The sequence below is a fragment of the Ahaetulla prasina genome, chromosome 7 (genome assembly GCF_028640845.1).
Source record: "Ahaetulla prasina isolate Xishuangbanna chromosome 7, ASM2864084v1, whole genome shotgun sequence".
In the NCBI taxonomy this organism is placed as follows: Eukaryota; Metazoa; Chordata; class Lepidosauria; order Squamata; family Colubridae; genus Ahaetulla; species Ahaetulla prasina.
This window is the reverse complement of record NC_080545.1, coordinates 40,082,519-40,109,503: the sequence shown is the minus strand read 5'-3', so window position 1 is coordinate 40,109,503 and position 26,985 is coordinate 40,082,519. Positions and strand designations below refer to the sequence as shown.

At 41.2% G+C, this 26,985-nt stretch overlaps 1 protein-coding gene across 2 annotated transcripts in view; it reads left to right on the top strand.

Moving 5' to 3' along the window:
• NELL2 (neural EGFL like 2) overlaps positions 1-26,985 on the top strand; it is a 551,557-nt gene that overhangs the window by 401,639 nt on the left and 122,933 nt on the right. For both annotated transcript variants that reach the window (XM_058191222.1, XM_058191220.1), the window contains exons 14-15: positions 15,409-15,531; positions 16,057-16,152. In XM_058191222.1, coding sequence (XP_058047205.1) covers positions 15,409-15,531; positions 16,057-16,152 — 219 coding nt within the window. The remainder of the gene's footprint in view (positions 1-15,408; positions 15,532-16,056; positions 16,153-26,985) is intronic.

The following is a 26,985-nucleotide window of genomic DNA, read 5'->3' as shown; positions in this document are numbered from 1 at the left end:
TAGCACCTCCTAACACAGGGTTTTGCTCAGTGACTTCCTAGCTGGTTACCCAAGTTTAACTCTCTCATTCACTTTTCCATTCCATTTTCACACACTCTCTCCTTTCCCTAGAAAGAAGGTCCTGTGCTTTGGCAAATCCCCCATGCTCTCCGGGCTCTGTTGGTAGACCAGGGCCTTTCTGCATTTAGAAAATCCACAGAAGGAGCAAGATCCAGCTGTAATTGGGAGACGGATCCTCTCACTTTCGCACATAGAGGCATATACATGCTTTTCTGGACTATAAAATTAAAATTTAGAAATACTCACCTTCTTTCCAAGCAGCCTTTGAGCTCAATACTCAAAACCCTTTTAAATCCTTTGTTCCAAATGGCCAAGGTCCAGGAAAACTCACCTACAGACTCAATGGGTCTGCTCCTAGCAAGGGAGGCTTACCTGGGCCAGATCCATTGGTCAGGTTATCCATCTTTGGGTGCCAAATTCTTGGAAGAAATGTCCATCTGGGTTCAGTTCCAAGTTGGGGTAAAGACACTGGAAACATGGAGACTGCTTGAAAATGTGGTTTAATGGTGAATAGGACCACATGGTTTTGAGGTCCTGGGCAAAAAAGCACATGGGTGAGTGAGAGAGAGAGTTATACCCTCTGTTGGGCTTTGAACTTGCTTCCTGTTCCTGTGGCAAGAAATGTATCCTGATTGGTTGTCAGACTCCTATGCGTGGTTGAACCTCGCCGGGTGATGTAACCTTCCCAGGTGCCATGTGGTGAGATGGGTAGAGGGCTAATCCTATTATGTCCTGAGGGTGAAGATCTTTTGCAGAGGTGAAATGCTACTGGTTCTCTTCCGTTCGGGTGAAGCGGTAGTGATAAAAACTATTGGTTCCAGCGAATAGGTAGTAAAAAATGCTTTAAAAAGGTAAAAAAAGAGGTTCCAACGATCACGCGGCACAGCTATAATAGGTAGTAAAAAAATGCTTTAAAAAAGTAAAAAAGAGAGGTTCCGACGAATGCACAGCACAACTGTGATTGTTGGAATCTTTTTTTTTTACTTTTTAAAGCATTTTTTTACTACCTATTCACCTGAACCGATAGTAAAAAATGCTCTAAAAACTAAAAAAAAAAAAAGTTGGCCATGCCAGCCAGTCACAGGACCCCCCACAAACAAGCCATTCCCACAGAACCAGTAGCAACAAATTTTACATTTCACCACTGGTCTTTTGTGTTGTAGATAAGCTGGCCCAGCCTTTTGTCTTTTAAATAACCAAAGTATCTGCTGGGGATGGAGTTGGGGCTGAGTTTCTGTCTTAAGATTTCTATTTCTCTTTTAGGGGAAATATTCTGCCTTTTTAATATTTCCTAGAATATTTCATTTTTCTAGGAGAGTGGTGGGTGCTAACTTCCTACACTTCCTAGAAAGAAGAAATAAATTCACAACATGACTTTGGAAAGGGGTGAATTATGCATCCAAACTGATAAAAATGTGGTATGTAATAACTATATAAATTGGATATAATGAAAGGAAACAGTAGGACAGGAGCGGTAGGCACGTTTGTGCTCTTATGCATGCTCCTTATAGACCTCTTAGGAAAGGGGTGAGGTCAATAGTAGACAGTTTTTGGTTAAAGCTTTGGGGACTTTGAGAAGAGACCACAGAGTCAGGTAGTGTATTCCAAGCATTAACAACTCTGTTACTGAAATCATATTTTCTGCAATCAAGATTGGAGCGGTTAACATTAAGCTTAAATCTATTGTGTGTTCGTGTATTGTTGCAATTGAAGCTGAAGTAGTCTTTGACAGGAAGGACATTGTAATAGATGATTCTATGAATTAAACTCAGGTCACGTCGAAGGCGGCTTAGTTCTAAATTTTCTAAACCCAGGATTTCAAGTCTGGTGGCATAAGGTATTTTGTTGTATACAGAGGAGTGGAGAACTCTTCTTGTAAAATATTTCTGGACACGTTCAATTGTATTGATGTCTGAAATGTGGTATGGGTTCCAGACAGGTGAGCTATATTCAAGAATTGGTCTAGCAAGTGTTTTATATGTTCTGGTTAGTAGTGTAGTGTTTTTGGAGAAGAAGCTATGCAAGATTAGGTTTACAACTCTTAAAGCCTTTTTTTGCGATGTAGTTGCAGTGGGGTTTGGCACTTAGATCATTTGATAGGAAAACTCCAAGGTCTTTAACAGGGTGGGGGTCATCTGTAAGGTAATGTCCATCAAGCTTGTACTTAGTGTTTAGGTTCTTTTTTCCAATGTGTAAGACTGAGCATTTGCTGGTTGAGATTTGGAGTTGCCAAGTTTTAGAACATTCAGACACAAAGTCAAGGTCTTTTTGAAGGGTTGTTGTATTGTTGGTGGTGTTAAATAGTTTGACATTGTCAGCAAAGAGAACACAATTACTTGTAATATGGTCACAGAGATCATTAATGTATAATATGAAATGTGTTGGTCCAAGAACGCTGCCTTGGGGAACACCACTTTGACAGGAATAGGATTTGATATAGCATTGCCAATTTTGACCACTTGTTGTCTGTTTGACAGGAAAGCTGTTATCCAATTGTGGAGGGGTCCTGAGATGCTGTAGGATTTTAGTTTTAGGAGAAGTTTATCATGTACTACTGAGCCGAAAGCTTTACAGAAGTCTATGTAAATAGCATCTATTGCTTTGCCTTGATCAAGATTTGTAGTTCATATGTTTTTGCAGTGAAAAAGTTGTAAAGTTGTAAATTACATGATACATTTTTTCTGAAACCAAATTGTTTATTAGAGAGTAGGTTGTTTGTTTTTAGGTGGAGGGTAATGGATTGGTTGATGATAGATTCCATTACTTTGCAGGTGACGCAACATAGAGAGATTGGTCTGTAATTTTCAACTAGGCTGGGTTCTCCTTTTTTGAAGACTGGGATAACTGTGGCTAGTGACCAAAGTTTGGGAAGGGAACTGGTCGTGAAAGCTTTTTCAAAGATTATACTTAGGGGTTCTGCTATATTAGTGGAAAGCTTTTTTAAGAAGTATGCACATAGTCCATCAGGTCCAATAGATAGGGATGGTTTCAGTTTGCGAAGAGCTTTTTCAACATTATCTTCTGTGAAATCTATTTGTGTTAGGTCGTTGTACTCATTGTTGGTACGATAGGGGAATGTCGGGTACGAGCCATTAATGTTAACAAAGACTGAGCCAAAGAATGTGTTAAAGATGTTTGCTTTAGCTGTTTCATCATTATATTCTTTGCCGTTAGATTCTTTTAGTGGTGGGATGGATCTTGAGTCTTTAAGTTTTTTGTTTACAAAATTATAAAAAGCATGATTGGAATTTGTGCACAGAAGGTCTTCTTCTTGCTTGGTGTGGCAATTGGTGTATTCAATTTTTATTTGGTTGCATATATTTCTGTAGCAGTTTTTGAAATTTGCTACATAGCTCTTTTTGTTTCTTCTCCAGAGGGATTTTTTTTGGATTGGAGCTTTTTTATTGTTATGGGCAAATTGTTTTTTTTGATTTTGGTGGTGATTTGTGGTATGTACAGTTTAATGACTCTATTGATTTCAAGTAGGAAAACTCTGTAGTGGTCTTCAGTAGTGTTACAGATTGAGAATAGATTTTACCAGTCAAGAGATGAGAGGTCGATGTTTATAAGGTCATAGTTGGCTTTTTTGAAATTGTAGTTGGGAATACCATTATTATGATGATTTTTGTAAGGGCGTATATTGAGACAAAAATCTATCATGCTGTGGTCGCTGTTGGAAAAGGGTTCTTTTATTTGTAGTCCATAAATTGAGTTTTTTTTTTTTGTTTTTTTTTGTTTTTTTGTTTTTGCATTTATATCCCGCCCTTCTCCGAAGACTCAGGGCGGCTTACATTGTGTTAAGCAATAGTCTTCATCCATTTGTATACTATATACAAAGTCAACTTATTGCCCCCCAACAATCTGGGTCCTCATTTTACCTACCTTATAAGGGATGGAAGGCTGAGTCAACCTTGGGCCTGGTGGGACTTGAACCTGCAATATTGCAAGCAGTTGCTGTTAATAATAGGCTGCATTAGCCTGTTGCGCCACCAGAGGCCCATAACCATAACAACCGTTGTTGTTGCAGAAGATGAGGTCAAGGCAGTTGTTGAGTCTTGTATTGTTAGTTATTAGTTGTTCAAGACCTAGGTTTGTAAACGTTGTGTAGGTTAGTATGGATCGGTTCAGTTGTACATTCATTTGTTATCCAGTTAATAAAAGGTAGATTGAGGTCACCCAGGAAGATTAGAGGATATGGGCAAGAGGTAGCCCATGTTAATAGTGTGGTTAACGTATTCACATGAGCGATGTCATAGTCAGGGGCTCTGTAGCATAGTAAGAATTGAAGTGTGATGTTAAGGGACAGGTCGCATACAATAGTTTCAGGAAGAACAAGTTTATGTGCAACCAACCAGGGCCGTGGGTGGCTCAGGCTGTAAGATAGCCTGTTATTAAACACAGCTGCTTGCAATTACTGCAGGCTCGAGTCCCACCAGGCCCAAGGTTGACTCAACCTTCCATCCTTTATAAGGTAGGTAAAATGAGGACCCAGATTGTTGGGGGGGCAATAAGTTGGCTTTGTATATAAATATACAAATAGGATGAGACTATTGCCTTACACAATGTAAGCCACCCTGAGTCTTCGGAGAAGGGCGGGATATAAATGTAAATTAAAAAAAACTTGAATATTTTTTAGATTCAGTGACTTTTTGTAAAAGATAGCCACTCCACCTCCTCTGCGGGTTTCGCGATCTGACCAAAAAACATGATACTCTTTGTCTGAAATAATGGAGTCAGGGAGGGATGAGTTCAGCCATGTTTCGTAAACAAATATAATATCAAATGTACCATTGTTTAACAATAGGATAAATTCAGGCAATTTGTTTACAATGCTTCTTGCATTTATCAATTTGCATTTAAGATCTGCAGTGTTTGGTGTAGAAGAAGCAAGGGGCGTGCGTACCTAGTTTTGGATGATAGTTGGTTGGAGGTTATGAACGACGGGTGGTTGGAGGTTGGTTGGTTGAACAATGGTTGGTTGAACAATGGATGGTTGAACAATGGATGGTTGAAGGTTTTGTATGACAGGTGGTTGGAGGTTGGTTGGTTGAATGACGGTTGGTTGAAAGACGGTTGGTTGAACAATGGATGGTTGGAGGTTCTGTATGACGGGTGGTTGGAGGTTGGTTGGTTGAACAACGGTTGGTTGTACGATGGATGTTTTGAAGTTTAGTGCGACGGATGGTTGGATGCTTTGATTGATGTGGGGTTGGGTGTTGTCCAATTGACTGTAGGTTTTTCTTTTTATGAAGTCAGCACGGTAGTCAATGTAAAGGTTGGTTTCACCTTCGTCTTGCCATCGTTTGAGTTCTGTGCGAAGTGCATGGGAGCAAATTCGTTGCAGAAATAATTGGTCAGGTCTTGCTCTAAGTTTCTTGAGGCTGGGGTTGGTTCTGGCAATTGTGTTTATAGTATGAATGAACTTTTGTTTGCTGATCTCATTTATGCAGATGGCTCTACAGAAATTGGGCATCCAGCACTCATCATCCCCACATGCTCCATGTTGCGAACTAGCCTCCAAGCTTAGCAGAGAACACTCTCCTCAGAAAGAAAAAAGAAAAATGGAGCATTTCTCCAAATGGGAGGGGAAATCCACCCAGTTCCCCTTCTCTGCCAAAGTTAGCAAAGAAACCTCTCCTCAGAAAGCAGAAAGAAAAATGGAGTCTTTCTCCCAGTTTTTTTGGGGGGGACCCACCCTTTGCCTTTCAAATTTTGCCACTTCCCTGCTTCCTTTTTGCCAGCACATGTCTGTTCTGATTTTTGTTCTGGTGGGGTGCCAACTTGCCTCCACATCCAGTTGCCCAGGGCGACTTGTTCTCCACTCACCTGGCCACATTCACCTGATGCCCCTCACCTGACCACACCCATGTGGTTGCATTCACCTAGCCATGCCCACCCAGCTGCCCCAAGTCAGCTGTCTTGAGTCACCTGCACTGAGCCAGCTGCGCCTAATCGTTTGTGTTGACTTGACCATGCCCGCCAGACTGCAGTGAGTCATCATAGAGCCGTGATGGTGAACCTATGGTACACATGCCACAGGTGGCACACAGCACCCTCTCTGTGGGCATGCAAGCCATCGCCCCAGTTCAGCAGCTGGTCGTAGGGTCACTGCCATGCATGTGTGGGGGCAGGCCACATGAGGGACCTGCACTGACATGAGGGGGGGGTGGAGGCATGTAGGGGTGCATGTGCATGCATGGGGGGTGCAGGAGAGCACATGTGCATGCACGGGGGCATAGGAGTGCATGTGCATGTGCAGGGGGTGCACACACATTGCATTTTGGGAGTTCGGGCAATGCATGTTTTGGGCACTTAGTCCGGAAAACTTTAGCCATCACTCTCAAAGAGCCTACAAAAATAGATTCTTTACTGTCCATGGTCCAGTGCAATGCTGGATCTAATAAATGTGTCAGGAGGAAAGAAAAGGCCAGAGCACATGAGAATGGCTACCAAAATGGCACCCCAGGAGTCTGCCATCCCCAAGGCATTTAGCAAGAAGGAATTCAATGTCCTGCCCACCCATCATCCTATGGATTGTGCAGCTGAGATCTTGTCATGGGTGATGTTCCCTAAGCCTAAAATGTATGCAATGACCCCCAACTAGATAGGGAGCTAAGAGATTTTGTTGATAAAAAATTAGCCAGGGGTTTCATCTAGTTGGTGAAGTCTGAGTGGCAGCCTCTGTGCTGTTTAGAGAGAAAAAAAGATGGGTCATTGAGTCTGTGTGTGGATTTCCGTGGGATCAACTGGGTCTGTGTGGACATGTACCCCCTCCCCTGTGTGGACATGTACCCCCATGAAAGACATGCTGGGATACTTATCAAAAGGAAAGATGTTTACTAAGCTGGACCTGAGGGAGGCATACTATCGTGTGAGAATTAAAGAAGGGGATGAGTGGAAGACCATTTTTAACTGCCCTTTGGGATGCTACTAATTTAGAATGATGCCTTTTGGGCTGCAAGGAGCACCAGTTATGTTCATGCAACGGATAAATGAAGTGTTACTTGGGTATTTGTACAAGGGGGTCCTTGTGTACTTGGATTATATTATCATCAACTCTGAGACTGTTACATACCAAATAAGGAGTGAGCTATAGGCTTCACTCAGGTCCACCAAAACAGCGGGAAAATACTTAAAGCTCATTGGTTAAACCATCTAACAGCTCCCTATAAAAGGGCATACTGTCATACAAGCAAGTTGTTGGGTTGTACTGGTCTACTAATAAAGAGCTGTTGTTGCTGAAAGAGCTGTGTCTATCTCTTCCATCTTCCGATCTAACACTGGCGATGAGGATGGGATTGGAAGAATAAGGACAAGTAGACCAGAGTCCCAGCAGAGTAGGAAGTGCAACCAGCATTGTTTGCTGTTCTTCAGAATCACCATCTGCCAACATGATGACCGCATACGCCCCGCCAGCTCCGTTCAACCCAGCCTCCAACAATTGGGACTCCTATATGAACTGTTTTGAATGCTTTATGGAGGCAAACGACCTCCTGGGACTGTCTGACAACCACAAGCAAGCGCTGTTCCTCAGTTATTATGGACGTTTTCGATATGGCCAAGGGACTCGTTGAACCAGCCGTGATTCAAGTGGTACCATGGGCCACCCTACAAAACACTCTATGGGCTCATTATGTCCTGCTAGAGTCCAAGTTTGTATGGAAGCGCGAATTCCACTGCAGACTGCAGGAAGAAGGTGAATCCGTGAACCACTATGTAGCGGCACTCAGAAAAGCTGCTGCATATTGCGAGTTCCGAGAGCTGGAGGATGTGCTGTTGGAACAGCTCATAAGCACAGTGAGGGATGTTAGCCTATAACGGCATTTGTTAGCCAAGCTGGCCATCACTCTACGAATGGCCTTAGATGAGGCCAGAGCAGCAGAGAACTTGCAGAAATCAGCTGCGGCCCTGCAGAGAGTGGGAAATGTGCCGGCTTCAAGTTTGGGGCTCTTTTTCTGAAGCTCTGTTTCTAATGCTTTTTTCAGCCTCTGAAACCTCCATTTGAGAAGCTAGGCGGGGCTACATTCGGAGTATAAGATGCACCCAGATTTTCACCCTCTTTTTTGGGGGGAAAAGGTGCATCTTATACTCCGAAAAATACGGTATGTCTATGTGCTCGTATGTGTATACTATACAAACCACCAAGGAAAATAATTAGTTTTACAAAATTAATTTCCACTTTACTTTGCCACCCCACTATGAATCTTTCCTTATATATATTAATATTTGCTTAATTATTTTGCTGTAAAACTTTTAGCACTCCCTTGTCTTTTGCAGCTTTAAATAGTTTAATTAATATTTCATTAGTGCCTTGTGCTTTTCTGTTTGATAGCTAGTATACTGCTTCTAGTGATTGTCCAAAACCAAGACTATATTGTTTATTTATTTATTTGTCAAGCATATATAAGATAACAGGAAAAAGTATAAACATAATTTGAATACATGAAAAGAGTAAATAAAAAGAAATATTAGGACAGGGATGGTAGGCACGCGGGTGCACTTATGCACGACCCTTACAGACCTCTTAGTAATGGGGTGAGGTCAACAGTAGGCAGTCTAAGGTTAAAGTTTGGGGAGTTTGGGGAAGAAACTACAGTCAGGTAGTGCATACAAGGCATTGACCACTCTGTTATTGAAGTAATATTTTCTGCAATTGAGTTTGGAGTAGTTTACCTTGAGTTTGTATCTATTATTTGCTCATGTATTGTTATGGTTGAAGTTGAAGTAGTCATTGACAGGTAGGACATTGTGGCAGATAATTATATATACTATACTTAGGCCAGACTGAAGTCAGCATAGTTCTAAGTTGTCTAAGCTCAAAATTTGGCATAAGATATTTTATTATGGGTAGAGGAATGGAGAATTATTATGGGTAGAGGAATGGGAGTGGGAGGCACTGTTTATCGGTGGTTCTCCTCCTATCTCTCTGACCGGTCGCAGACGGTGTTGACAGGGGGGCAGAGGTCGTCCGCGAGGCGCCTCACTTGTGGGGTGCCTCAGGGGTCGATCCTCTCGCCTACCCTGTTCAACATCTATATGAAGCCGCTGGGCGAGGTCATCAGTGGTTTTGGGGTGAGTTATCATCTGTACGCTGATGATACTCAGCTGTACTTTTCCACCCCGGACCACCCCAACGAAGCGGTCGAAGTGCTGTCCCGGTGCCTGGAAGCCGTACGGGTCTGGATGGGGAGAAACAGACTCAGGCTCAATCCCTCCAAGACGGAGTGGCTGTGGATGCCGGCACCCCGGTACAGTCAGCTGCAGCCGCAGCTGACTGTTGGGGGCGAGTTAGTGGCCCCAAAGGAGGTGGTTCGCAACTTGGGTGTCCTCCTGGATGGACGGCTGTCCTTTGATGAACATCTGGCGGCCGTCTCCAGGAGGGCTTTCTACCAACTGGTTCGCCAGTTGCATCCCTTCCTTGACCGGGATGCCTTATGCACAGTCACTCACGCTCTGGTCACGTCTCGGTTGGATTACTGCAATGCTCTCTACATGGGGCTGCCCTTGAGGTGCACCCGGAGGCTACAGTTAGTCCAGAATGCGGCTGCGCGAGTGGCTCCCATGTAACATCACTGCTGCGTAGTCTGCACTGGCTTCCTGTGGTCTTTTGGGTGCGCTTCAAGATTTTGGTTACCACCTTCAAAGCGCTCTATGGCTTAGGACCTGGGTACTTACGAGACCGCCTGCTGTTACCCTATGCCTCGCACCGACCCATACGCTCTCATAGAGAAGGTCTCCTCAGGGTGCCGTCCGCCAAAAAGTGTCGGCTGGCGGCCCCCAGGAGTAGGGCCTTCTCTGTTGGAGCATCGACGCTCTGGAATGAACTTCCCCCTGGCCTACGTCAAGTGCCTGATCTTCAGACCTTCCGTCGTGAGCTAAAACATATTTATTTATTCAAGCGGGACTGGCATAATGGTTTTAATAGTTTTAATCTTAAATTGGGGTTTTTACTGGGTTTTTTAAATTTTTTATAATTTTAAATTTAACTTTTTAATTATCAGCCTTTTGTAATTTGCTAGGTTTTAATTGTTGGTTTTAATTGTATATGTATTGTGTTTTATCTTTGGCTGTACACCGCCCTGAGTCCTTCTGGAGAAGGGCGGTATAAAAATTCAATTAATAATAATAATAATAATAATAATAATAATAATAATAATAATAATAATAATAATAATAATAATAATAATTATTATTATTATTATTATTATTATTATTATTATTATTCTCGTAAAATATCTTTGGACTCTCTCGATTGTAAGTCTATTCTCTTCATTTGTAAGTCTATTCTTTTTCTACAAATATTTCTGCCATTCTAGAATTCTGATTGTAAAGAGTTTCAATATGGTCTTTCTTTTAACATAATATGATTCTATGAGAGTGATTTTGTAAATCTTCTCGAATTTAGTTATAAATTTTCTTGCAATTCTGTGCCTCCTGGATTATTGAATTTATACATCCCCAAAATCTTGTTATTTCAGGTTCCTTTGTTTCTCTAATTTTTGCATTCTAATCACCCAACAATAGTACAATCTCCTTTTCTGATATTACTTTTAGTACATACTGTACAGTAATTTGGCAAAGAATTATTTAATATTTTTCACTATTCTTTTTGCAAGAACAAACATTAGTATAACTTTGATGCAATTTATCAATAATCTTAGCATCATTCATCCAGTTCATATAATTTTTTATAGCTGGTTTAGTCTGATTCCACCTTCAGTGGGATGTGCTGAGAAAAACAAAGTGGAAAAGCTTAGGGGAGAAGTAATGGAGATTTAAACATGGGGCAAGCAGCTGCCACAACTGTCTGGAAACCTGAGCAGGCAGGTTTATGGAAACCATACCTGAGCCATACCAAATGGTCAAAATTGGCAACACTCTATCAAATCCTGTTCCTGTCAAAAGTGGTGTTCCCCAAGGTAGTGTTCTTGGACCAACGCTCTTCATACTATACATAAATGATCTCTGTGACCTTATCTCAAGTTATTGTGTTCTCTTTGCTGATGATGTCAAACTATTTAATACCACTAACAATACTTCTACCCTTCAAGAAGACCTTGACTTTGTTTCCGATTGGTCTAAAACTTGGCAACTCCAAATCTCAACCAGCAAATGCTCAGTCTTACATATTGGAAAAAAGAACCCTATCAACAAGTACAAGCTTGAGGGTCATTACCTTACTGATGACCCCCACTGTCAGCCTCTGCTTTAATTAAGTATATTTCTCCTACTAGATTAGCTGACTGTTTTATTACCTTGTTAAAAGTTTGCTCTACTGAGTGTCTTACATGATTTATGGAGGAGGGGGGAGGTTTTCACTGTTTCCAGCGTTCGGCTGACATTGCATGTATGGGGGAGGGAGACAGCTTTTTTAAACAGACGTTGGAACTGTTTTGGCGCATGAATGTAATGGCAGCAGCTTCCTTCACATTCCATCCAGAAGATTGACAGAGGGAGAATATCGGAAGTGAAACTACACGTGGCCAGGGAGGAAGACGACATTGGATTATTACTGTATGACCTCTAGTAGGGGGAGGGTTCAGGAGAGAATATGACTCTGTGGTTTTGATTTACCTCCAGTTCCAGCTTAGCTTGTACTGCATACAGACTTGTTTGGTATAAATTACCAATTTCTTCAAAATGATGGAGTTGGGTCTTTATTTTCTCAAACACTGATCTGGGCAGGCTGACACCCACCCTGTCAAAGATCTTGAAGTTTTCATATCTAATGACCTAAATGCCAAAGCACACTGCAACTACATAGCAAAAAAGGCTCTAAGAGTTGTAAACCTAATTTTACGTAGCTTCTTTTCCAAAAACTCTACACTACTAACTAGAGCATACAAAACATTTGCCAGACCTATTCTTTTTTTTTTTAATAAAAAAGTTTTATTTTAACATTCATATCCAATAACATATTTAGTGTACCATCATATACAATTAATCGGACCTGCCCGGTCACCACCCTCTTCCTTTAACTCTCTTCCCTTCTCTACCTTCTTCTACTTTCCACGACCATCCTCCCCTTCTTTTATCTACATCCTCTCCTCCTTCCTCCCTACTCCTTTCTTCTCCCTCTTCTATCCCTCTTCCTTCCTTTCCTCTTCCTCCTCTTCTCTTTCCTATCTCCTTCTCTCTTCTACTTCCTTCTTTCCCATCATTCTGAAATGGTAGCCAGGCAGCTCCGATCTTACATTAATTATACATCTTCAATCATCTTTGTACATTAACTATCAATCCATTTTCTACCCTCATCCCCTCCCTCCCTTCCCTTCCTCCCCACCCCCAGGACTTCCCAGAACCGAATACAGGGTATAAAACTAACAACAAAAATTAAAATATAACACAAATCATAATCCATAGTCACTCCTTAAAACCTCAACTCCCCTTCCAGAAACAAAGAAAATACATTTCTTCCAATCCATTATATGTCAGACCATTCCACTCCTAGAGTTCTCAGAAATTTCCGATTGAGTTAGTGTTTGTTCTTGAATAAAGTACATAGTTTTTAATATCCAACCTTCATCAATCAATACCAAAACAACGTTCCATCTTCCAATATTCACCAAGGGTTCTTCTAAAATGTCTTTCTTCCTTAAGCAGTCTCTCAAGAATAGTTCATATTTCCAATTTAATTTCTTAAATTTTTCTGTCCAACCTTCAAGGGTAAACAATAATCCATCTTTTCATATCTTTGATATCATTTATATACATCAAATAATATTACAAATATCCAATATATCAATTGTAATAATTAAAATCTTCACTTTACCTTGCTTATCTCAAATAACATTATTAAAATTATACCTATAACTTATTCAAAATATATCTGTTATAACAATTAAATTCTAGTTAGCCATATTAAATATAACATTTAATCCAAATTTCTAAATTTTACTATCTATTCTCCAAAGTTAAACAATATTCCATCTTCCTATTCCTTTATACCTCCAAATATATCAAATAGTACCCCTAAAATTACACATTTATATCCAAAATAAATCATTTACAAAAATTAACCATAATCATATATAATAGAATTAAACATTCTCCCTCCCCTTCTTCTGTCTTACACATTTTCCACCATCTATTCACCATTCAACTTAACATCTATTGATAAAGGGTTCCCAAATCTTTAATACATTAGTGTAGAAATCTCGTGCTTTAAAAACTGTATTGAGAAAATACTTTCTTCCTTTCCTGTTAAACCAGCTGGAACCTCCCATCTAAAATATATCTGATGTTTCTTAAGCTCATCCACTAAAAAGGCAAATTCTTTTCTCTTTCTTAACATTTTAGGAGGAATTTCCTTCATCATTATTATATCTTGTCCTAATATTTGAAATTTATTTTTATAAAATGCTTGCAAAATTCCATACCTAATCTTCTTATTTGTAAAATAAATAACCACGTCTCTCGGTAAACACTTCTGCCTTGCCAACCAAGAATTAACACGATAAATTTTTTCAATATTAACTTCAAAATCTTCTGGTTCCACTCCCTCTATCTGAGCAAAGGCATGAATAAAAATCTCTTTCAAATTTTCCTCTTTACATTCTCTTAAACCCCTTACCCTTATAGCATATTCCATTAATTTATATTGTAATATAACCCTTTCTTCATCTGCCCTATTTACCTTAACCTGAATATCATCTATTTTATTTTCTAAATTCAAATTAATTTGAACTTTGTCTGTTTTCCTTTGCAAATCTAAATTAATTTGGTTAAGTTCATCCAGTCTTTCTTCTGTCTGAATACTAGATAACAATAATGGGGTAATTGATTCCTTTAATTTTTTCATCTCCCTCCTCTGCTCTTCCACCATATATTTAAAATCCAGTATTTCTTTCTCCATTTCATTAAATTTTTGATCTATTTCTGAAAGATGAGCCTCCATAAGCTCCTGTAAAAAATTCCTTAGAATTTCTTTAATATCTTCTTTTAATTTCCGTATCTGAACTGAAGAAATTTCCAGTATTTTAGAAGTGGTTAAATCTCTTTGCTTGAAGGCCATTTTTAAACTAAGTAATACCAAGAAGAAAAAAAGAAAAAAAAATCAGTAAGCTTTTCTTCTTAAACACTGTAAGAAAAAGATAATAAAAAAGAGATTAAAAAAAAATTCCATTTTTTAAAAAATATCTTGTTATATTCTTCTTAAAGGTTCCACGCCAGCAATTGTAATAAGCATTTCCTTAGCTTTCGCTTAGCTTAGCTTTCACTTCCAATACACAAAATGCCATTTCCTTTCATCATCTCCAATCTTGAATACGAATACCTTCTCTGTCAGGGAGTTAAAATCATCTTACAATCAAATGCCAACGCTCCTGTTTTCAGCTCTGTCCGCGTTAGCAGTCCTTCAGTAATCCATTTCAGTCACAGAGATGGGCGATGCGTTTTGTTCTGCCATTTGGCAGAAGCGTTCTGGATTCCGGAGCTTTTTTCGGGCTATAGAAGGAGCGTTCCCAACAAGCCACCAGAAATCTTCCTGGGGCTTTCCTTGGGGGCTCTACTTCAGCCCGAATGTTCACCTCCCCCTCTTTGCCCGAAGGAAGAGATTTACAAGCTGCTTGACAGCAGATTAACGCTGTCTAAACAGCTCTACAGAATCACACAGAACTGGCGGTCTGAAATAGCCCGCCATTATCGAAGCGGAGCCACCGGAAGTCTGCCAGACCTATTCTTGAATACAGCTCATCCGTCTGGAACCCATACCACATTTCTGACATTAATACAATCGAACGCGTCCAGAAATATTTTATTAGAAGAGTTCTTCGCTCCTCCGAAAACAACAAAATACCTTATACCACCAAACTTGAAATCCTGGGATTAGAAAACTTAGAACTCCGCCAACTTCAACATGACCTGTGTTTAACACACAAAATCATCTATTGCAATATCCTTCCTGTAAAAGACTACTTCAGCTTCAATCGCAATAATACAAGAGCAAACAATAGATTCAAACTTAATGACAACCACTTCAAACTTGATTGCAGAAAATATGACTTCTGTAACAGAGTTGTTAACGCTTGGAACTCATTACCTGACTCCATAGTCTCTACTCAAAATCCCAAAATCTTCAACCAAAAGCTGTCTACTATTGACCTCACCCCATTCCTAAGAGGACTATAAGGGGCGTGCATAAGAGCACAAAAGTGCCTACCGTTCCTGTCCAATTGTTCCCTTCATTATATCAAATTAATATAACTTTTGCATACTTTTACTTATATATATATATATTTCTTTTATAATGTGTTGTTTTTTTATGTCGATGTTTGTGTATACTGTTGTGACAAAATGAAATTTTTTAAAAAATTAAATGCTAAGTGGCTTTCTTTTTTTAACCTTCAGAGCATGATGAATGCCTCACCAACAAACAGAACTGTGATGAAAATGCATTATGTTTCAATACTGTAGGAGGACATAACTGTATTTGCAAACCAGGTTATACTGGAAATGGTACCATATGCAAAGGTAAGATATCACAACATAGTTCAGATTTCAAATCCCTTTGTTTCTCTAACTTTTTTATTCCAACCATCCATTTCCTTTCTTGATGCTGTATTTAACCCCCAATATTTATTTTTCAAAACTTACATGCTAAACTTGCTTTTGTACCTGAAAGGTGAATGTGATTGCAGTTTTGAAAAATTCAAAGGGTAAGTAAGTTTCATCAATTTAGATATATCAGCAAAATAATGATACATTATTATGTGAAATCATCCAAGGTCAAAAAGGTTATAGAGTGATGAAGATGACTATAAAAGATATGCAGCCTTGTCATCAGAGCAAAAAGGGATAAAATATAACTGAAGCCATGTGGGCAGTGGGAGGTTCAGTACAAATTTGCAGGATTCTTTTAAAAGATAATATTTACTGTGTATTCAAATTAGACTTAAATAATTTTTATTCATATATTTGGAAAATATCCTTTTTCACTTGAAATAGAATTAAAGATCTTATAATTTTTCCTCTTATCATTTTCTTCAATGGCTTCAGCCTTTTGCAAGGATGGTTGTAGAAATGGTGGAGTTTGCATTGCCTCCAATATCTGTGCCTGTCCACAAGGATTTACAGGCTCAAGCTGTGAATCTGGTAAGAGATCCTTTACTATATTTACTAAGCAAATAACTGAAGTTTTGAGTATAACAAAAAATAAGAATATTTTTTTGAACACCAGGGTTTCTGTTGAATGAGACAAGAATTACCAAGACCTCTATGAACCCGAAGCTTACTCTATAAAAATAGAGCTAAAAAAATTGTTCATTTTTGGCAACATTTTTTTCTTTAGAAGGTATAAATGGGTGAGGGAGCCATTGTCCAATCCTGTTCCATTGCCACATTAAAAATTACACTTCTGAAATTTGGTAGTTTTGCTACCAAATTGCAGCAACAATTAGGATAGTGGCAGAAATCACAGCAGTTTTCTTTTTGAAGTTTCCCATTCCCGATCTCAGCCTTAAAAAAATAAAAATAGCAGCCCTCAAAATTTTTTTGATGTCACTATTTTCTAGTGACATAATCTGCACCCCATACCTCTACCCTAGCTGGTCAGGGAGTAAATTGTTGCTTCTAAATAACAACTAAAACAAAAATAGCCATATGTCTATCAGTAGTTAACACTACATTAACAAATTACTGTAATTTTGAGTGGTAAAAGTGAACACTGTATAAAGGGTGGCATCATGGTAATCTTTATTTTTGTTGTTTATGTACATGTGAACAATGTTTAAATAATATGTGATACATTTTAAATTGTTATCAATGCAAAATGTAGGGTTGATTTAAAGAGAAATTATCAGGTGCAAAAAACCCAGATCCACACGTGAAGGTTCAAATTAACTGATTCATTGCTAAAAGCCTAAGCTTAGGAATCTTTGCAGGAATGGTCAGCACTTATTTACAACTACTGGTAGATAAGGGTCAATGGCATTTAAGTGGGGGTTGGACTTAGTTCACTTGTGACTTTATAACAATTCTAAATTGATGCCTCTTTAACTCTTCCCCCTGGCCAGTCTTTCTCCTACAGAAATAGTTTTTCCCCCCCTTTATTTCAAGTTAGTTGAATTAATTATGCCCCATACTCATATGATCAACCAGTTTATCTCTTGGTCTATACATGATGAAATATCTCTTATCTTATCTAAATATATAGTAAGTGTGCATATGACAGCAATATGTCTAGCAGATTTATGGTCACTATCCAGTCAAATCATTTCTTTATGGCTTATCTTGTAATATCTGCATCTTTAATATATTATAAATGGAATTGCTGTTAAACATAAGCTGTAATTATAAAAATAATTTACTCAGATTTCAGTCTTCTTAATTACAAAAGATGATGCTGTTTTTAAACATTGCCTAGCCATTTGTTTTTCAATATGGAAAAATTATAGACTTTTCCTTTAAATATGCATAGGTTAGTATAGCACATTTTATCATATTTAACTCTTTACTTCATTTTTTCCCCCTTTAATGTTATAAGAAATCTGTGAACATGTATATATGGATAAAAAGTACCTGTACAGTATAAGAATGCTTGATTAACTACTGAAGGGGTACTATAGTACTATAGATTTATCTCCAGTACTCTATACTCTCTATACTCAGTATTATATAAAAATAAACTCACCCACATACTCGTGCACACAGTTATTATTTTCAGGAATTAATCTGCTTTTCTCCTTGTTCTGTAAAATTCTCTGAGTGGAATTATTCTCCCTTGACTATACTTTCATTTGTACTTAATGGATATTGTGTGTAAAAACATAAGAAATGCTAAGATACTGCATATATAAGTCTTATTTCCCCTTGAAATAATGAAAGGAAAGACTTATTTGAAAAACATTTCACGTCCTAGAATACTGGGCAGTTAAGTTGTTGCTATAATGTTGAGTTCTGCTGTATTTTCTTTTTTCCCTATAAAAGCCAATTTTGAAAATTAGATAGCAGATTTTGAAAATTCCCACTAGAAATTTATCAGATATTTAACAAAAGAAGTAAGATGGATGTTGCCATATTATTGGACTATTGCAATGTGAAGTCTGGATTTAAACCAAACATCTTTATTAATTCATGAATCTTGGATTCTATAAGAAATTATTATCTCTTGCAGTCTTTCAGGAGTTCTGAGTCATTTATGAATATTAGAATAGAATAACAGAGTTGGAAGAGACCTTGGAGGTCTTCTAGTGCAATCCCCTGCTTAGGCAAGAAACCCTACACCACTAACTGTTCTAACTGTCAGGAAATTTCTCCTTAGTTCTAAGTTGCTTCTTTCCTCAATTAGTTTCCACCCATTGCTTCTTGTCCTACTCTCAGGTGCTATCATGTCACTCTGGTCCTTCTTTTCATTAAACTAGACTTACCCAGTTCCTACAACCGTTCTTTATATGTTTTAGCCTCCAGTCCCCTAATCATCTTCTCTGCACTCTTTCTAGAGTCTCAACATCTTTTTTACATCGTGGCAACCAAAACTGAATGTAATGTTCCAAGTGTAGCCTTACCAAGGTATTATAAAATGATATTAACACTCCACATGGCCTTGATTCTATCCCTCTGTTTATGCAGCCTAGAACTGTGTTGGCTTTTTTGGCAGCTGCTGCACACTGCTGCCCCCAACAATCTGGGTCCTCAGATTTAAATGGTTGTCTACTAGGACTCCAAGATCCCACTCACAGAGAGAAAAAGAGAGATGAGAGAGGGATGGAGGGGGAGAGAGAGGGAGAAAGAGAAGTGGGAGAGGGAGAAGGAGAGAGAGGGAGAGAGAGAGAGAGAGAGAGAGAGAGAGAGAGATTAAATCCCTCTTGCTGTATATTCCATATATACAGCAACCAAGTTGCCATAATGGCAACAATATCATATCTGCCCTCATTTACTTGAATTTCTAATTCACCCTCTTAATTCTCTCTTAGGCCAATTCATATTGAATTTTCCAAATTATTCACCCTGCTTGTTTGGGGCTGGGTTAGTAGTATGAATGATTAGTTGCATGGTGAACTTAGGCCCTACATCAAACTCGAGTTCATTGAGGGTTGGATCAGCATTCTGATTGTCCTCCGGAGGCCAGGGTGGAGGAGAAGCATGGTCAGGGTGGTCATGGCCAGCAGCATGGCCCGGAGAGTGTGGCCATCTTGTCGCTTGCCCTGGTGGGGGGTGCTTGTAGGGGCTGGGAGGGATTGGGGAGGGAATCCAGATGTTTCCAGGTGGGGCAGTGGGCAAGAGGCTCATCCCATGGGATGAGGTGAGGTAGAGGTAGGAGCAGAGCAGCTGAATCTGGAAATCATTGGCCAATGTGTGCTCACTGCTCTTTGTGCATGAGGGCTGATCGTTTCTGGCTACAGCTGCAGCCTGCCAACCCCACAGCTGGACCCACACAAGCTTCTGGTGGCCTTGGTGGTGGCAGCAGCCCAGAACTACATGAGGGGAATGTGGGCCATGCGCAGAACAAGGGCAAGACCGGTGATGGGGCCAAGGAGACGACCAGCAGGTACCTGCTCTCCAACCATAAGCAAAAAATCGCAAAAAAGGCATTAAGAGTTGTAAACCTAATCTTATGTAGCTTCTTCTCCAGAAACACTACACTACTAACCAGAGCTTACAAAACATTTGCTAGACCAATTCTTGAATATAGCTCACCTGTCTGGAACCCATACCACATTTCAGACATCAATACAATTGAACATGTCCAGAAATATTTTACAAGAAGAGTTCTCCACTCCTCTGAATACAACAAAATACCTTATGCCACCAGACTTGAAATCCTGGGTTTAGAAAACTTAGAACTCTGCCGCCTCCAACAGGACCTGTGTTTAACTCATAGAATCATCTATTGCAATGTCCTTCCTGTTGAAGACTACTTCAGCTTCAATCACAACAATACAAGAGCAAACAATAGATTTAAACTTAATGTTAACCGCTCTGATCTTGATTGCAGAAAATATGATTTCAGTAACAGAGTTGTTAATGCTTGGAATACACTACCTGACTCTGTGGTCTCTTCTCAAAGTCCCCAAAGCTTTAACCAAAAACTGTCTACTATTGACCTCACCCCTTTCCTAAGAGGTCTATAAGGAGCATGCATAAGAGCACAAACGTGCCTACCGCTCCTGTCCTACTGTTTCCTTTCATTATATCCAATTTATATAGTTATTACATGCTTATACTCATATACATACTTATATGTTGTATAGTTACTTCATGCTTTTGCTTATGTATGTTGTTATGACAAATAAATAAATAATAAATAATAAAAAAATAATAAAAAAACAGATGGGCCAGAGCAGGTGGGCAAATAGTGGCCAGCAGCAGCTGCCCCGCCTCCTGCCTCACTTTGTCTCAGTCTGTGGCAGTGGCAGTAGCCAGAGGCAGAGGCACAGAGGGGAGGCATGCATTCCAACCTGCTGAATGCACTGGGCAGCCACCTGCCCTGTCCCAGCCAAGTGGGATGAAGCAGGCGCATCCAGTGGTCTGCATCACATGGCTCCCCTCACTCTGCCTGTTGCTGGTGCAACCATCACTATCATGCCTGCTTCTTGGAGGGCCAGCCCAGTGGTCGCAGTGGGCTGTGAAGCCCATGCTGCTGAACATCCCCCCCCCCGCACATGCATACACACATACACGCACACATACACACACACACACACGAAAGGCTGGCAAGAGGGGTATGGAGATGCTGGTGTGGGTGTGTGTGATCTGCAACCTGATGGCATCCATCCTGGCCAGACCAGAGCAGCCTTAGATCTGTGGTGCTGCCTCCTGGATGTGCGCATAGAAGGCAATGAGCGCGCAATGTAAATCAAAATATTTAATACTACATTGAAAGGTTTAGGAAGCTAAATTAAAATTTTATGTCCAAAATGTTTTCTCATCTTCAGACATAATCCATTAGTATGCTGTTATGTTCTTATGGAATAAGTAATACATTTCCAGAGATGAATCATAGATTACCCTAACCGTAGAAAAATGCAGCAAAAACAAGGGGAAACAATAAACAATTGGTGCAAACAGCTTACTGGAGGTCAAAAAAGGAACAAGCGCATGAAATACCTGTCCCTGAATATTAAACCAATCCTCAGGAGGAAATGTCTGACACTGTACATTTAATCATTATATTAAATTTGGCTGACATGTATAAAGTATTTATTTATGCCTATCTTCATTTGCATGTCACTTTCTATGGAAATTAAATAGCATTGTGTGGTCAACTTTAAGTTAATTAAAATGTATAGTTGTATCTATGTATACTTTCAGCTATATCAATATATAGAAGAATTCCATCAGTGTGCTTGAAACATCAATATTCAGAATATGCTTAAAATCATGACAAGAATCTCTTACAAGAATCTCTGGCACTGCAATGCCATTTTTACTTCACAGAATTGTATGTACTTGCCACGCATTATAGATTATGGAGCATATGAGTTTAAATGCTGTTAAATCTTTGATATCTCATATTATTCTTAAGAATTAGAGAAATTTGTAACCTTAATATAAGCAATTATTTATTTATTCAATTTTTAAATTGAGGAAGATCCTTATATAAGTACACGGTACTATGGTAGAAAATGAAGTCCCACACCAATCATAAAAAAAAATTGCACTGAACTTTCTATCTTGCTTCTAGCAAAATGGGTGCATTATTCATTTTTTTAGTTTTAGTTAACTGATTAACTTTCATAAATTATATTAGTCTTGTGAAAACCAACTGACAAATGTTTACATAAAAATGTTCTTTTCCTTAAAATAAACATTAAGAATAAGATTTCTCTTTATAAAAATAAATATAATAAACAATGGAAGTACCTGCTCTGCATACTATGACTCTGGCAGAGCACTTAATAAGAGAAAAACAGGTTGTTTCCAACACTTCTCAACATTTATTGCAAATTCTGCTATGGTAAAGCCTAGGAATTTTTACATTGTCAGGGTATCTTAGCTTATTTCCATTAATCAATGTTTTTTTCCACTTTTAATCAGTATTCAGGGTGAACGCATGCCTTTTTAAAGACATCTGAGAGAAAGCAGGATACCATTAAAGTTTGTGCTTTTCACTATGTAGGGATGAATCAGGAATAAATAAAGTAGCCTGGGTCAATTTCAGAAACTCCTTTATACTATAAGAAAATGCACTGTGGTGCACTTTTTAAAAAGTAATTTAAAATATTTTGCAAAAGAGACACTGAATTTTCCTGTCAACTTAATATATATAGTAGAAATGTTTTGGCAATGGAAAAAATTGAAGAGGACAGAGAATATACACACACATGCACACACACAAACACACACACACACACACACGCGCGCACACACACACACACACACACACACACACACACACACACACACACACACACACACAGTGTTTCCCCAGAAATAAGTCTTGATCTTATTTTCTTTTGGGCTGCAAAATAAATACTAGGGCTTATTTTGGGGGAAATGCGATTTCAAGGTGATCGGCTTGGTTGGGTGCCCTCCCCCAGTGCACATACAAGAGCTGGCAAGTGCATGGTGACTGACAGTATCCAGTAGCAGGTGCAGCATTCTGGTCCCTCAGTTGGTACACTCTGGGGCTGTGCAGACCAGAAAGCACGAAACTGAAAGCAGATGATCCCGACATGCAGAAAGGAAGACAGGCAATTCTGGTGTGCCATGTGAGCTGCAGGTAAGCCAAGAGATGCGAAGATCAGCCTCCCGTGGTCACCTGCCGCCCGAGCCCACTGACACTCAGCTTTCTCACAGCCTGTGTGGTGCATCCGGATCGTCTGCCTCCCTCCACGCCTCTGCTTCTGTCTGCTGCTGCTGTTGTCACCCTGCAAAGACAAGCCTCCTCCAGTGGCTTATTGCTCCAGCCCATTGATGCTCAGCTTTCCTGTCAAAAATTGAGCCCATGAGTCTTTATAGAAGATGCAGTATAGCAACAGGATGCAGGCAACATTTCCAATGGTCCCTGGTCCGGGGTGAAATGCTACTGGTTCGAGAGAACCGTTAGCCGAGATTGGGGCTGGTTCGCTGAACTGGTAGCAATTGCTGGCCGGCCATGCCCCCAAACCAGTCCACAGCCCACAATCCTACCATGCCATGACCTTCCTGGCATCCCTATGGCCAGCTTGCCATGGTAGGCGAGCGGAAGGCCACGTGGAAGGCAGGCAAGCACGTCAGGGCTGTGGGGAAGGGAGCTAGCAGCCTACTCCCTTCCCTGCAGCCCTGCCATGCTTGCCTGCCTTCTATGCTGCCTTCCTGGTGGTCTCCCATGCCCACTTGCATTCTGATGTCAGTGTCTAGCCTGGCCCGGCCAGTGCATGGGTGGCTGGCTGGCCCTTGGTGGAGATGCCGCTGCTGCACTGCCTCGAGACATGTGCAGCAGCTCTGGAGCCTGGACATCCACCTGCCCTCCTGGAGCAACACTGCAGCGCTGCCGCCCCTCTCAGCCCTGGAGCAGATTCTGCATCTCCACCAAGGGCTGCCCCCTGTCAGCCTTAACAACGTGCTGGCTCTGTTGGGCATGTTAAATATGCTGGCAGAGGATTTAGAAGGTAAGGCCAATGCTGGCCGTGGCAGAGGGGAGGGAGATCCACTGCACTCAGCTCCTCAGAGAGACATGGCAAGTGTGAGATTGCCTCCGATCAATACCCAAGAAAGGAAAACCCTGATTCCATTTGATTATAGCGAAAGGTACTTTTACTGAGTACATCTGATAGCAATAGAAGAAAAGCTAGAACTGGAAATAGGTATGGCCTACAGAGACATTTCCCCTCATTCATCTCTCCTCCCTCCAAAGGTCAGACAGATCTAGGCCAATGCCTTTCCCCTCATGGGTCACGTGGTGTTCTTCTTCCGATGTTATCCTTCTGTCTGGTATGCAGAATTCATTGATGGTTGCGTGCCTCTGACAATTTGAATCTTTTGAATCTCTCTTGAATCTCTCTTCCCTCCTTTTCGCAAATGACAGCCGAATGCTCTTAAAGGGCCACAACCCCATTATGCATGACAGCAAAGTAGCAATAAAACATTGAAATAGGTCATAAACACTTAACGATGTAATAAAACAGCTAAGCACTCTACTAAGTAATAAAACACTTAAAATAACAGTAGAGGCTGACAAGCGGAGGCTGACAGCGAGGCTCAATCACCTTTTGGGCCTGGCATACTCGGCTTCCCTGGTGCCTTTGACTGCCTGCCGCCCGTTTCCCCTCTGCCTGAGTTCCTGCCTGCCCTCCCAGAGTACCGACGCACTTTCACCATTTGCTTTTTTCCTTTTCCCACCATGAAACAAAGGTGAAAGGCAGGGTTGCTTCAGGAGGTTGGATGTCTGCAGCCAGGTGGGGAGGGAGAGCAGGGAGAACAGCAGTGGCAGGCAAGGGAGTGCCAAGATGAAGGGCTACCAACACTGGCCCACCCAGGTAAGAGCCGTTGCCCAGGCTGAGGGAAAGTGCTGCGGACTCTGCAGTGACATGGCCAGGCCTGTCCCTCTCCCCATGTGGGGGCTTCTTTCCCTATTGCTCTGCTTCTTTGCTGCTGGGAAGTGGTGGTGTGGCTGAGCCTCCTTCTCTCAGAGTGCCGGACTCCACGGGCTGAATTCCTGGAGTGGTGCTGGTGGTCAAAGAGAGCATGAAGGTGGCTGGGTGGGAATCCAGTGAGTTGCTTCAGAGCCCCAAGCCCCGCAGAACCGGCATGGGAGGCATGGATGGAAGGCAGCCTTTTCTGCAGCATCCCCATCCCCTCTTTGGATTATCCTGCGGGGGGGGGTCCCTGCCTTCGCAGAAAACGGGGTGGGCGGTTTGTATAGAGGATTGGTGGGAGGGGATGCGTGATCCTCCAGAATGGAGAGCGGGGCAAGAGAATGTTCCGAGGTTCGCTTGGGCAGTCAAGCCAGATGGTGGAGGTAAACTAAAAGTGTTGGGAGCTTCAGAAGGGCAGAATGTGCTTCAGAATGTGCAGCTCCTGGCTCTAACAGTGAGTGAGTGATTGGCCATGCCCACCTGGTCACATGACCATCAAGCTACACCCATCAAGCCATACCTACAGAACCGGTAGCAACAATTTTTACATTTCACCACTGCCCTGATCCATAGGGTTAGTCTCATGATATGGTATTTTTTCTATCAGTCCTCCAAAATGGCCTGCACACTAAGGTTAATGCCCTTTGGATCGTGGAGACTGTTATTTGATATAAATATCTCACAGCTTTAAAGGGGAGTTTGACTGCTCAAGTAAGCATTATTGGGAAGAGCAGCCCAATTTTGTTAGATTTCCAGATCTTTAATATGCTGTTTAAGTATACTAAGTGCACACTCATACCATATAATTAAAAGCACTTCCATTTAGAAACCAAGATATTGGAGTTTTTGTGAAATGGTCCTGAACCATACTGATTCAAAATTATCTTCTTTAAAAAGAAAAATCAAACCTGTAGGAAAAAAGAGTAGTTTTAGCCAATGTGCAAAAAGGTAAATCGGTGTACCTGTTTCAATTTTGGCTAGCCCTGCCTCCCTCCTTATGTAGTCCTACATTTGGGACACAATGCATACCTGAAATATGGCTCTTTGGAATTTGGATTTCATCTTTTTCAGAATAATAAAAGAGGAGTAAGATCCCAGCTGAGCACCAAAGATTAATTGTGCATGAGCCTGAATATAACGTCAGTCCTGCTAGAATATATTGTGCTACTCTGGAAAAATAAAATGATTGAATTGCTACCATCCTTTCCCTCTTTCTTTGAGAGACAGCAAGGAGGAAATAGAAATAAAACAGCTAAGCACTCTACTAAGTAATAAAACACTTAAAATAACAGTAGAGGCTGACAAGCGGAGGCTGACAGCGAGGCTCAATCACCTTTTGGGCCTGGCATACTCGGCTTCCCTGGTGCCTTTGACTGCCTGCCGCCCGTTTCCCCTCTGCCTGAGTTCCTGCCTGCCCTCCCAGAGTACCGACGCACTTTCACCATTTGCTTTTTTCCTTTTCCCACCATGAAACAAAGGTGAAAGGCAGGGTTGCTTCAGGAGGTTGGATGTCTGCAGCCAGGTGGGGAGGGAGAGCAGGGAGAACAGCAGTGGCAGGCAAGGGAGTGCCAAGATGAAGGGCTACCAACACTGGCCCACCCAGGTAAGAGCCGTTGCCCAGGCTGAGGGAAAGTGCTGCGGACTCTGCAGTGACATGGCCAGGCCTGTCCCTCTCCCCATGTGGGGGCTTCTTTCCCTATTGCTCTGCTTCTTTGCTGCTGGGAAGTGGTGGTGTGGCTGAGCCTCCTTCTCTCAGAGTGCCGGACTCCACGGGCTGAATTCCTGGAGTGGTGCTGGTGGTCAAAGAGAGCATGAAGGTGGCTGGGTGGGAATCCAGTGAGTTGCTTCAGAGCCCCAAGCCCCGCAGAACCGGCATGGGAGGCATGGATGGAAGGCAGCCTTTTCTGCAGCATCCCCATCCCCTCTTTGGATTATCCTGCAGGGGGGGGTCTCTGCCTTCGCAGAAAACGGGGTGGGCGGTTTGTATAGAGGATTGGTGGGAGGGGATGCGTGATCCTCCAGAATGGAGAGCGGGGCAAGAGAATGTTCCGAGGTTCGCTTGGGCAGTCAAGCCAGATGGTGGAGGTAAACTAAAAGTGTTGGGAGCTTCAGAAGGGCAGAATGTGCTTCAGAATGTGCAGCTCCTGGCTCTAACAGTGAGTGATTGGCCATGCCCACCTGGTCACATGACCATCAAGCTACACCCATCAAGCCATACCTACAGAACCGGTAGCAACAATTTTTACATTTCACCACTGCCCTGATCCATAGGGTTAGTCTCGGCGCATATGGTATTTTTTCTATCAGTCCTCCAAAATGGCCTGCACACTAAGGTTAATGCCCTTTGGATCGTGGAGACTGTTATTTGATATAAATATCTCACAGCTTTAAAGGGGAGTTTGACTGCTCAAGTAAGCATTATTGGGAA